Source organism: Physeter macrocephalus, chromosome 4 (genome assembly GCF_002837175.3).
Source record: "Physeter macrocephalus isolate SW-GA chromosome 4, ASM283717v5, whole genome shotgun sequence".
Taxonomy (NCBI): domain Eukaryota; kingdom Metazoa; phylum Chordata; class Mammalia; order Artiodactyla; family Physeteridae; genus Physeter; species Physeter macrocephalus.
Window position 1 is genome coordinate 45,534,969 of NC_041217.1, and position 12,314 is coordinate 45,547,282.

Genomic DNA, 12,314 nt, shown 5'->3' on the forward strand with positions numbered 1-12,314 from the left:
ATAAGACATTGATGAAAGAAATTAAAGATGATACAAATAGATGGAGAGATATACCATGTTCTTGGATTGGAAGAATCAACATTGTGAAAATGACTCTACTACCCAAAGCAAACTACAGATTCAATGCAATCCCTATCAAACTACCAATGGCATTTTTCACAGAACTAGAACAAAAAATTTCAAAATATATATGGAAACACAAAAGACCCTGAATAGCCAAAGCAATCTTGAGAACGAAAAATGGAGCTGGAGGAATCAGGCTCCCTGACTTCAGACTATAGTACAAAGCGACAGTAATCAAGACAGTACGGTACTGGCACAAAAACAGAAATATAGATCAATGGAACAGGATAGAAAGCCCAGAGAAAAACCCACGCACATATGGTCACCTAATGTTTGATAAAGGAGGCAAGAATATACAATGGAGAAAAGACAGCCTCTTCAATAAGTGGTGCTGGGAAAACTGGCCAGCTACATGGAAAAGAATGAAATTAGAACATTCCCCAACACCATACACAGAAATAAACTCAAAATGGATTAAAGACCTAAATGTAAGGGCAGACACTATAAAACTCTTAGAGGAAAACATCGGCAGAACACTCTGTGACATAAATCACAGCAAGATCCTTTTTAACCCACCTCCTAGAGAAATGAAAATAAAATGGGACCTAATGAAACTTAAAAGCTTTTGCACAGCAAAGGAAACCATAAGACCAAAAGACAACCCTCAGAATGGAAGAAAATATTTGCAAATGAAGCAATGGACAAAGGATTAATCTCCAAAATATACAAACAGCTCATGCAGCTCAAATCAAAAAAACAAACAACCAAATTCAAAAATGGGCAGAAGACCTAAATGGACATTTCTCCAGAGAAGATATACAGGTTGCCAATAAACACATGAAAAGATGCTCAGCATCACTAATCATTAGAAAAATGCAAATCCACACTACAATGAGCTATCATCTCACACTGGTCAGAATGGCCATCATCAAAAATCTACAAACAATAAATGCTGGTGAGGGTGTGGAAAAAAGGGAACCTTCTGGCACAGTTGGTGGGAATGTAAATTGATACAGCCACTATGGAGAACAGTATAGAGGTTCCTTAAAAAACTAAATATAGGGCTTCCCTACTGGTGCAGTTGTTGAGAGTCCGCCTGCCGATGCAGGGGACGTGGGTTTGTGCCCCGGTCTGGGGTGATCCCACATGCCGTGGGGCACTGGTGCAGTTGTTGAGAGTCCGCCTGCCGATGCAGGGGACGTGGGTTTGTGCCCCGGTCTGGGATGATCCCACATGCCGTGGAGCAGCTGGGCCTGTGAGCCATGGCTGCTGAGCCTGCACGTCCAGAGCCTGTGCTCCGCAACGGGAGAGGCCACAACAGTGAGAGGCCCGCGTACCACACAAAAACAACAACAACAACAACACACACAAAAAAAACTAAACATAGAACTACCATACAACCCAGCAATCCCACTATTAGGCATATACCCTGAGAAAACCATAATTCAAAAAGAGTCATGTACCAGAGCGTTCATTGCAGCTCTATTTATAATAGCCAAGACATGGAAGCAACCTAAGTGTCCATTGACAGATGAATGGATAAAGAAGATGTGGTACATATATACAATGGAATATTACTCAGCCATAAAAAGAAACGAAATTGAGTTATTTGTAGTGAGGTGGATGGATCTAGAGACTGTCATACAGAATGAGGTAAGTCAGAAAGAGAAAAACAAATACCATATGCTAACACATATATATGGAGTCTACAAAAAAAAAAAAGGTTCTGAAGAACCTAGGGGCAGGACAGGAATAAAGGCACAGATGTAGAGAATGGACTTGAGGACACGGGGAGGGGGAAGGGTAAACTGGGACGAAGTGAAAGAGTGGCATTGATATATATATATATACACTACCAAATGTAAGATAGATAGCTATTGGGAAGCAGCCACATAGCACAGGGAGGTCAGCTCGGTGCTTTGTGTCCACCTAGAGGGATGGGAAAGGGAGGGTGGGAGGGAGATGCAAGAGGGAGGAGATATGGGGATATATGTATATGTATGGCTGAGTCAATTTGTTATGCAACAGAAACTAACACACCATTGTAAAGCAATTGTACTCCAATAAAGATGTTAAATAAATAAATAGAGCCTTTCTGTGGTGCTTATTTTTGTTTCTGCTCTTTGGATGAGCGTTTTATGCAGAAATAATAACATTTTATTAGCTCAAACTAAGCAAATGTCTAGTCACTTTTAGCCTCCAATATGTATCATTTTAGTAATTAACGTGTCTACATCCATGTAATTGTACACACTTTATGTAACTTTAAACCTGCTCCTCTCCATCATCTTGGGCCATTTGTGGGCTAACTGCCTGCTGTTGAAGGGGGCGTGCTCGGCTTCTCTTGTATTTCCAGTCCATTCTTTAAGCACTGTCCTTCCAGAGTGCTAATTCGAGTTCCTGACAGATTTATGTTTGGTACGTGGGAGGTAAGGGGTGTAGGGAGGAGAAGGAGAGGTGAGGGATCTTGCTTGACAGTAATAGTCACAGCTGGCTTGGATCTTCCATGGGGCCTAACAAGGGTTAAAACTAACTTTTCCTTCATGGAACACTTCCTTGTGTTCTTCAGAGACACCTCATCTGTCCTCTTTGGCTGTAGTGATTCTGTAGATACATGCATGTCTCCTACTGGTCTCCTACTCCCCTCTGCCCATACATCTGGGGGTGCCCTCCAGTGCCCTTCTCTGGTGAGGGGTGAGGTGACCCCACCTTACCCCTTTGGGTGATCCTCTTGGACAGCTTCTAAAACAGTCCCAGGTGGGCTTTCCTTTCTTCGGCCCACATCTGGTCCATGGGGAAGACGCATGCATCCTTTGTCCACGCAACCAGATGTATGGGTCTGTTGCAATGCTGCAGCCTCTTGTTGCTCTGCAGCAGCACAACCAGCTATTTTCTCACCTCTCAGATATTTTAGGCACATGTCAGACACCAGCCCATGGTGTTCCCCAAGCTTTGGGCAGGGTTTCTCAACCTTGGCACTGTTGATAATTCTTTGTTGCAGGGGTCTGTCTTGTGCATTGTAGGATGTTTAGCAGCATCCCTGACCTCTACCCATATGATGCCACGAGCCTCCCCATTCCACAATGAACTGAGAGAACCAAAAATATCTTCAGACATTGCTGATCACCCCCGGTTGAGAACTTTTGCTCTGGAGTATACATAAGCAGCTCTGTAAGGGATCCCATTGCAACTGCTTATTCGAGGCTTGGCTCTCACCCATGGGACTCACGGTGTAACTCTCTCCAAAGAAATCCACTCTTTTCAGTCCCACCTGTTTGTACTCTCCAGCCTCTTTCATAGTCTGGAGTTGGTTGGTCAATCAAAGGCCACAACACTGTTGGTTCTGCCTTGGCTATGGGCCCTCAGGTTGGAAAGTAAATACCAATTTTCTTGGGGGTCACAGCCTAAACCAAGATAAGAATAGTCCCACTTGAACATACTGTTGCATATATGTGATAGGACCTTAGGGTAATGGCTTTTGCAATGAACTATAGGCATACCTCAGAGATGTTGCGAGTTCGGTACCAGACAACCACAATAAAGTGAACATCACAATATAGACAGTCACATGAATTTTTTGTTTCCCAGTGCATATAAAAGTTGCGTTTACATTGCACTGTATCTATTAAGTGTGCCATAGTGTTATGTCTAAAAAAGTATATAGCTTAATTTAAAAATATTTTATTGCTAAAAAATCTTATTCATCATGTAAGCCTTCAGCAAAGTGTAGTAACATCAAAGATCACTGATCAAAGATTACCATAACAAATAAAATAATAATGAAAAAGTTTGAAATATTATGAGAATTACCAAAATGTGACACAGAGACACAAAGTGAGCAAATGCTATTGGCACATGCAGAATGGTGCCAATAGACTTGCTGGATACAGGGTTGCCACAAACTCTCAATTTGTAAAAAGTGCAATATCTTTGATTCATAATAAAGAGAAGCACAATAAAATGAGATATGCCCATATGTGGAACAAAGAAACGCTATTATTTTCTTGGTGAATACATATTCGAACACCTTCCCTGTGTGTGGCATGGAGGAACATAATCCTGTACATTCATAAAATATCAACAAGCTGATATCATTTAAAATAGCTTATGGTCATTGGACATCCACTCTGTGCCAGGAGATGTCGTAAGGGGCATGTTATTAACTTACATAATACCCATCTCTACAGGGTATACACTAATATTATCTCTGCCTACTTTTTTTTCCTATAAGCACTGTGATACTTTAATATTTTCAAGGCCCCTTTCTTCTTATTTATTTGTTTATTTATTTATCTTTGGCTGCATTGGGTCTTCATTGCTGTGCACGGGCTTTCTCTAGTTGCGGCGAGCAGGGGCTACTCTTCGTTGCGGTGTGCAGGCTTCTCATTGCAGTGGCTTCTCTTGTAGCAGAGCACGGGCTCTAGGCACGCAGGATTCAGTAGTTGTGGCATGCGGGCTCAGCAGTTGTGGCACCCAGGCTTAGTTGCTCCGCAGCATGTGGGATCTTCCTGGACCAGGGCTCGAACCCGTGTTCCCTGCATTGGAAGGCGGATTCTTAACCACTGCACCACCAGGGAAGCCCTCAAGGCCCCTTTCTACATGACATTTTTTGTCTTGGTTTTCAGAACTACTCAGAGAGATATGTACAATAACTATTAACAACTCAATGTTATGAATGCGGAGAAGTGAAGTGCCTTGCCCAAGTTCACAAAACAAGTTAGTAATTTATGAAATGAGATGCATGCATGGCACATTAGTTCTCGAAGGAACCTTGGAGTCCATCCAACCTGGAGTCCAGATTTACAGATCAAGAAACTGAAGCCCAGCCGGAGGCAGCAGAGTTGTCCAGGGCCACAGCTCTTCTGACTCTGGTCCTACTACTCATTCTGCTGTCCTGTTCTGCCTCCTTGAAAACCCACAAGTCCAGATGTAGAAAGAGATCTACATCCATGAAACAATTGGAAACTGACATGTGAGATAGGAAGATTTTAAGAAAAGGAAGCTGCCCTAGCCCAAACAGCATGGCCACAAGATCTCACTCTAGTAATAGTGTTTATTGATCCTCATTTTCCTTTCAGACATTGACAGCCCACAAAACCTGGTGACCGACCGGGTGACAGAGAACACGGCCACAATCTCCTGGGACCCCGTGCAGGCCGTCATCGACAGGTACCTGGTGTGCTACACCTCTGCTGACGGAGACTCCGGGGAGGTTCCGGTGGGGAAGGAGCAGAGCAGCACCGTTCTGACGGGCCTGAGGCCGGGCATGGAGTACACGGTCCACGTGTGGGCCCAGAAGGGGGACCGGGAGAGCAGGAAGGCCGACACCACAGCCCCGACAGGTAACAGGAGAGAAGAGAAAAGCAAACTAGGGTTTTTACTGTGGGCTGATCTACTACTGTTGAATTATGGCACTGCTGCTTTTGTGGCCCATGACCTCAAGGACTGTAGACTATTTTAGGAGAGTTTGCTGTAAAAAGAACTCAGTTCACCTAAAGAAAGAACAAAGCACAGTAATGGGCTCAGTACTGAGCAGTTCCATGAATGTCTTAAAACTGTTTTCCAAAGCCTGTGTTTTTAATCAGTTATAGGAAATCATAGGGAATAAGGTAAAGCCAATATAAAATTCTTAAAAACACTGGGTTAAAGTATTTTTTTGTGGCAAGCTATTTTATTTTTTACTTAATATACGGTGCTTAGTTTAAAGGAACAAGTGTTACCCTTGGCAGCTGGGGCTCTGTGTTCATTTCAACCTGTAGCTAAATTTTAATGAACATTTATAAGTGCCAGGCCTGGGCTATAGCAGTGAACAAAATAAATATGCTTCCTACTCTTTTGAAGTCCAGTGGGAAAGACAATCAACAAGCAAACACATTTATAAGTATAAATTATAATAAGTTCTATGAACAAGATAAACATGGTATAGGTGTAGAGAATAACAGGGCAAGGATGGAATGGGGGAGCAATAGTTAAGATACACATTGACAGAAACACCCAAATAACAGTGGCTTAAATAAGAAAGAAGTTTATTTCTCTTTTGTGGAATGGTCAGAGTGTAAGGGACCAAGGCCGATAGGGTAGCTCCGTGGTACAGGAGACCTATGCTCCTTCCGTATTGTTGCTCAGCCATTCCTAGGGAGTTGCCTGCATCTACATGGTCATCACCTATCCTCACTCCAGCCAGTGGAAAGGGGTAATGGAAAGGGAAGAGCATGACTGCACTGCACACATCACTTCTCACATTCCACTGGCCAGATCCAAGACACAGTGCCAGACCTCAGTACAAGGGGGGCAGGGAAATGAAGTCTTTAGCTGGAGGGCCGTGTGCCCAGCTTACAATTCTGTTCTACTATCCCACCCAACACAGTGGCCACTAGCTACATGTGGCTCTTTAAATTTTAATTAATTTGGGCTTCCTTGGTGGCGCAGTGGTTGAGAGTCCGCCTGCCGATGCAGGGGACACGGGTTCGTGCCCCGGTCTGGGAAGATCCCACATGCCGTGGAGCGGCCGGGCCCGTGAGCCGTGGCCGCTGAGCCTGCGCGTCCGCAGCCTGCGCTCCGCAATGGGAGAGGCCACAACAGTGAGAGGCCCGCGTAAAAAAAAAAAAAAAAAAAAAAAAGATACATACATTTAATTAATTAACAAAAATTTAAAAATTATTTCCTCAGTCATACTAGCCACATTTCCAATAGTCAGTAGCCACATGTGACTAATTGCTACTGTATTGGGCAGTGCAGATTATGGACTATTCCCATCGTTGCAGAGAGATCTGTTGGGCAGTGTGCTTGCAGAGGAAGGGGAGAATGTGTATTGGGGAAAACTAGCCATTTTGGGAAGAATATGTGTGATGGCCCTGAGCTGGAACAGCATGAGATGCTTGAAGAACTGAAAGGAGGCTGGTGTCGCTGGAGCATAGAGGATGGGAGAGAAAGTGGCATGAGACGATGGGGGAAGGAGGAAGGGTCAGATCATGCAAGACCACACGGTGCTTCAAAGAGGGAGAGTGCTACATTTATTAGAAGAAGAGTGGCATGATGCGATATTCATTGTTAAACAGTTATTCACGCCAGAGTGAGGAGAATAAATGGAAGAGATGATAAGGGTAGAAGGGGGAAGTTTAATAAAGTCGGGGGAGAGGTGGTGATGATTTGGACAAGTGTTATGGCAGTAAGGATGAGCAAAGGGGATATCTGGGCCCATATTTTGGAGGCATAAATGACAGTATTTGTTGATGGATGAGGTGTGGGACAGGAAGAAAGTGAGGGACCAAGTATGACCTGTGTTTCTGACTTGAGTAACATGGAAGATTGGGGCATCATCTTCTGAGCGATAAATAGGTTTGAGGAGGAACGTTAAGACTTTTAGATATTTGAGCTTGAGATACTCATGAGATTCCTTGGTTAATTGAGTGACTTATTTATTTATTCCACAAATATTTATTGAGTGTCTAATACATGCTAGGCACTGTGCTGGATATGCTGTTGTAGATACAAGTCAAGGGCTCAGAGTTGATACATACTGGGGAGCTGTGAGCATCTGGCTGGTATTGAAAGCTGTGGACATGGGTGAGATCACCTGTAGAGAGAGAGGGAGAGAGGAAACCTTGGGAACCCCGACATTTTCAGGTTGCTGATGAAGGAGACTGAAGAGGGGAGTTAGGGGTTAGGAGAAACCCAGGGGAGTGTGTAGTCATGAAAGCCAAGAGCCGAGAGTGTTTCAAGACAGAGGGAGTGGCTCAGCTCTGACAAATGCTGCTCAAAGGTCGAGCAACGTGAGGATGGCAAGTGTCCATAGGATTTGGCAACATGAAGTTGTTGGTGACCTAGACTAGCAGTTGTAGTGGTGTGCTGTAGAAAATGCCAAACTTCATTGAGGTGAGGAGTGAAACTGAGATATGCAGACGGTTCTCCTGAGAAGTCTGTCAGTTATGGGGAGCAGGGGGATGAGAGATCTAGAGCTTGTTTGTCTGGGAATAATGGTAGAGGAGGAGAGCTTGATGCTGCAGGTAAGAGGGTAGATGAAAGGGAACAAAGTCCTTGAGAAGGTGGGAGGGCTCAATATTCAGAGGAAACATGTCTAGGTTTTAACACAAGAAAACAGTTGGATCTCGGAGTCTTTTCATTTCGCTGGGTCTCCCTTCTCCTCCCCTTTTATACAAGAGAAGAAGCTTGAAAGATGTAACTTCTCAGCTCTCAAATTCTGTGAAACAAGATAGCTAGATACCATGGAGATAACAAAAGAGGTTGTTTCAGTCTTCATTTGGGTGGCTTATCTTGTTGCTCGGGAGATTTTTATTTTCGTGGGAACTAGAAGGACAGAAAATTTCCGTGTTGATAAATTTGGAAAAGATCTAATTCCTTCCAGTTTTAATATCCAGTGGCTTGTTTCCCTGGAGAATGTTTTCAGTGGAATTGTATTGTTAATAGATAACGTGAATGATGATGGGGAGGTGGGATGTCCCCACTTGTCTCTAAAGCTCAGCCTTTCCTTTTTAAAAAGAAATCGACAGCCCCCAAAACCTGGTGACTGACCAGGTGACAGAGAACACGGCCACTGTCTCCTGGGACCCGGTGCAGGCTGTGATTGACAGGTACCTGGTGTGCTACACCTCTGCTGACGGAGACTCCGGGGAGGTTCCGGTGGGGAAGGAGCAGAGCAGCACCGTCCTGACGGGCCTGAGGCCGGGCGTGGAGTACACGGTGCACGTGTGGGCCCAGAAGGGAGTCCGGGAGAGCAGGAAGGCCGACACCACGGCCCTGACAGGTAATGGAGCATGGTTCTTTGAAAATGTAAGCCCCGTCATACTGTCTATGGCAGGTCAAGTTTTGTTTTTCTGTTCTAAAACTGGCAGAATTGATGATTTATGGAAGAGCAGGATGGTAGACTCCTGTCAAACCACACACCAACCCTCACTCCATTTTTACACATTATATCATAATGAAGAGCTCATATTTGGCCGCGTACTTTGATCTTGTGAAGGTAAATGGTGATTGGTTTTATCCACCCACTGTTCCTCCAATTGTATATTTCCTTTGTGATCAATCATTAAATATTTCTTCTTGAAAGGGAAGAAATAAAAAGAAACCACATGTTAGGATCTGTGAGCTAAGTACTTTAGGGAAATGGCTTTTGCTGTAATCTCTTTGGAACAGGGAAGTGTTATTGCTTTCTTAGTGGATAAATCCTCTTTGAGTACTGTGTGCTCTGTTCTGAGGATCCTAAGCTTGCATTTTTATACAGTAACGGTTCATACTTTTTAAAGTTCTTTCATCTCTGTTTCCTCATTTTTTAAGAACAGACTTATTGAGTTATAATTTACATACTATAAAATCTACCCTTTTAAAGTGTGTAATTCAGTGGTTTTTAGTATGTGCAGAGTAGTGCAATCATCACCACTGTCTAATTCAGAATATTTTCATCACCCCAGAAGCTAACCCCATACCATTAGCAGTCTTTCCCATCCCTACTTCCCCCAGCCTTAGGAAACTACTACTTTCTATCTCTAGAGATTTCCTTATTCTGGACATTTCATATAAATGGATTCATATAATATGTGGCCTTTTGTGGCTGGCTTCATTCACTAAGCATAGTATTTTCAAGGTTCATCCATGTTGTAGCTTGTGTCAATATTTCACCTTATTGCTGAATAATATTCCATTATATGGATATAATACATTTTATTTATCCGTTTGTCAGTTTATGAGCATTTGGGTTGTTTCCACTTTTTGACTATTATAAATAATGATGCTACGAGTTTTTGTGTACAAATTTTTGTATGGACATATGTTTTCAATTCTTTTGGCTGTATACTTTGGAGTGGAATTCCTGGGTCATATGGTAATTCTATGTTTAACTTTTTGAGGAGCTGCCAAATTGTTTCCAGTGCGGTGGCACTATTTTACATTCCTACCAGCAAGGAATGAGAATTATATTCCTCATGTAGTTGGTACTCAGAGGACTTTGTTGAGACGGGTAGAGCAAGACTCAATATGCCCATTTTACAGTTGAGAAACCTCAGATACAGAGAAGTGAATGATTTCTACAATTCACAAAGATAGCTGATGATTCATGGAGTCAGATTTGCGGAATATTCATGGAATATTATGGTACCTTAAAATCTGTTTGGCAAGACCCACATTTTACAAATGAGGAATGGACACCCAGCCAGAGGCAACAGAGTTGTCCAGGGCCACCGCTGGCTGATGGCAGAGCTGGGCCTGGTTCCCTGGCTTCAGCCCAAGGTTCCTCCTGCTCCTCCACTCTGCCTCTCAGGCTGGGACTGGAATGTAGCTCTTGTGACTCTGATCTAGTGCTCATTCTGCTGTCCTGTGCTGCCTCCTTGAGGATCCAAGAGTCCAGCTGTGGTGAGATCTACATCCATGAAACAACTGAAAATCCACAAAGGAGATGGGAAAACCATTAGAACGGAGGCTACCTCACCCAAGAAACATCGTCTCACTCTTTGGTGCTTATTAATAGTGTACTTTTCCTTTCAGACATTGACAGCCCCCAAAACCTGGTGACCGACCAGGTGACAGAGAACACAGCCACGATCTCCTGGAACCCGGTGCAGGCCGTGATTGACAGGTACCTGGTGCGCTACACCTCTGCTGACAGAGACTCCGGGGAGGTTCCGGTGGGGAAGGAGCAGAGCGGCACCGTCCTGACGGGACTGAGGCCGGGCGTGGAGTACACAGTCCATGTGTGGGCCCAGAAGGGGGACCAGGAGAGCAGGAAGGCCGACACCAAGGCCCCGACAGGTAATGGAGCATCTTTCTTCGGGAATGTAAGCCCTGTCCTGTTAAACCTGTGGCTGCTCATGTTTTGTTTTCCTGAACTCACACTGGCAGAGTTGATGATTTATTGAAGAGCATGATGGTGTTCCTTCATAATAGACTACAAGCCATCTCTTATTTCCCTTTAACTGGTTTCTTAACAAGTCAGGTCCACCTGGCAGTCTCCAAGTTACAAGTCTTCCATGACTGCATGGTATGTCCAGCCACTGTTCCTCTGAGTGTGTGAATCTTTTGTTCAGTATTGAGGGTCTCCTATTGAGTGTGTGATTGGAAACAGGAAATGAAATGACATGTCATTAATATTAATCATAATATGTTCAAAATTCAAGTTCAAAAAAGTAGACTTTATATCCACCAGAGTGAGTAGTTGTATGTGGTTTACTTTACTGTAAATGAATCATATGATAATTCTACTTTGGAGGATAAGGGTAATTTCTATGTTATGCTCTTTTTTTTTTGAACATCTTTATTGGAGTATAATTGCTTTACAATGGTGTGTTAGTTTCTGCTTTACAACAAAGTGAATCCGGTATACATATACATATGTTCCCGTGCAGGCCGTGATTGACAGGTACCTGGTGCGCTACACCTCTGCTGACGGAGACTCCGGGGAGGTTCCGGTGGGGAAGGAGCAGAGCGGCACCGTCCTGACGGGCCTGAGGCCGGGCGTGGAGTACACGGTGCACGTGTGGGCCCAGAAGGGGGACCGGGAGAGCAGGAAGGCCGACACCATGGCCCCGACAGGTAATGGAGCATCTTTCTTCGGGAATGTAAGCCCTGTCCTGTTAAACCTGTGGCTGCTCATGTTTTGTTTTCCTGAACTCACACTGGCAGAGTTGATGATTTATTGAAGAGCATGATGGTGTTCCTTCATAATAGACTACAAGCCATCTCTTATTTCCCTTTAACTGGTTTCTTAACAAGTCAGGTCCACCTGGCAGTCTCCAAGTTACAAGTCTTCCATGACTGCATGGTATGTCCAGCCACTGTTCCTCTGAGTGTGTGAATCTTTTGTTCAGTATTGAGGGTCTCCTATTGAGTGTGTGATTGGAAACAGGAAATGAAATGACATGTCATTAATATTAATCATAATATGTTCAAAATTCAAGTTCAAAAAAGTAGACTTTATATCCACCAGAGTGAGTAGTTGTATGTGGTTTACTTTACTGTAAATGAATCATATGATAATTCTACTTTGGAGGATAAGGGTAATTTCTATGTTATGCTCTTTTTTTTTAATCGAAGTATATTTGATTATAATTGCTTTACAATGGTGTGTTAGTTTCTGCTTTACAACAAAGTGAATCCGGTATACATATACATATGTTCCCAAATCTCTTCCCTCTTGCTTCTCCCTCCCTCCCACCCTCCCTATCCCACCCCTCTAGGTGGTCACAAAGCACCGAGCTGATCTCCCTGTGCCATGTGGCTGCTTCCCACTAGCTATCCACCCT

General features: G+C 43.7%; 1 protein-coding gene across 2 annotated transcripts in view; it reads left to right on the forward strand.

Moving 5' to 3' along the window:
• TNN (tenascin N) overlaps positions 1 to 12,314 on the forward strand; it is a 63,524-nt gene that overhangs the window by 24,382 nt on the left and 26,828 nt on the right. Inside the window, exons 7-10 of one of the 2 annotated variants that reach the window (XM_024133706.1) lie at positions 5,142 to 5,405; positions 8,564 to 8,827; positions 10,561 to 10,651; positions 11,432 to 11,604. In XM_024133706.1, the coding sequence (XP_023989474.1) occupies positions 5,142 to 5,405; positions 8,564 to 8,827; positions 10,561 to 10,651; positions 11,432 to 11,604 (792 nt within the window). Of the gene's footprint in view, positions 1 to 5,141; positions 5,406 to 8,563; positions 8,828 to 10,560; positions 10,825 to 11,431; positions 11,605 to 12,314 lie in introns of both variants that reach the window. The other variant, XM_024133708.2, reaches the window with a different exon arrangement.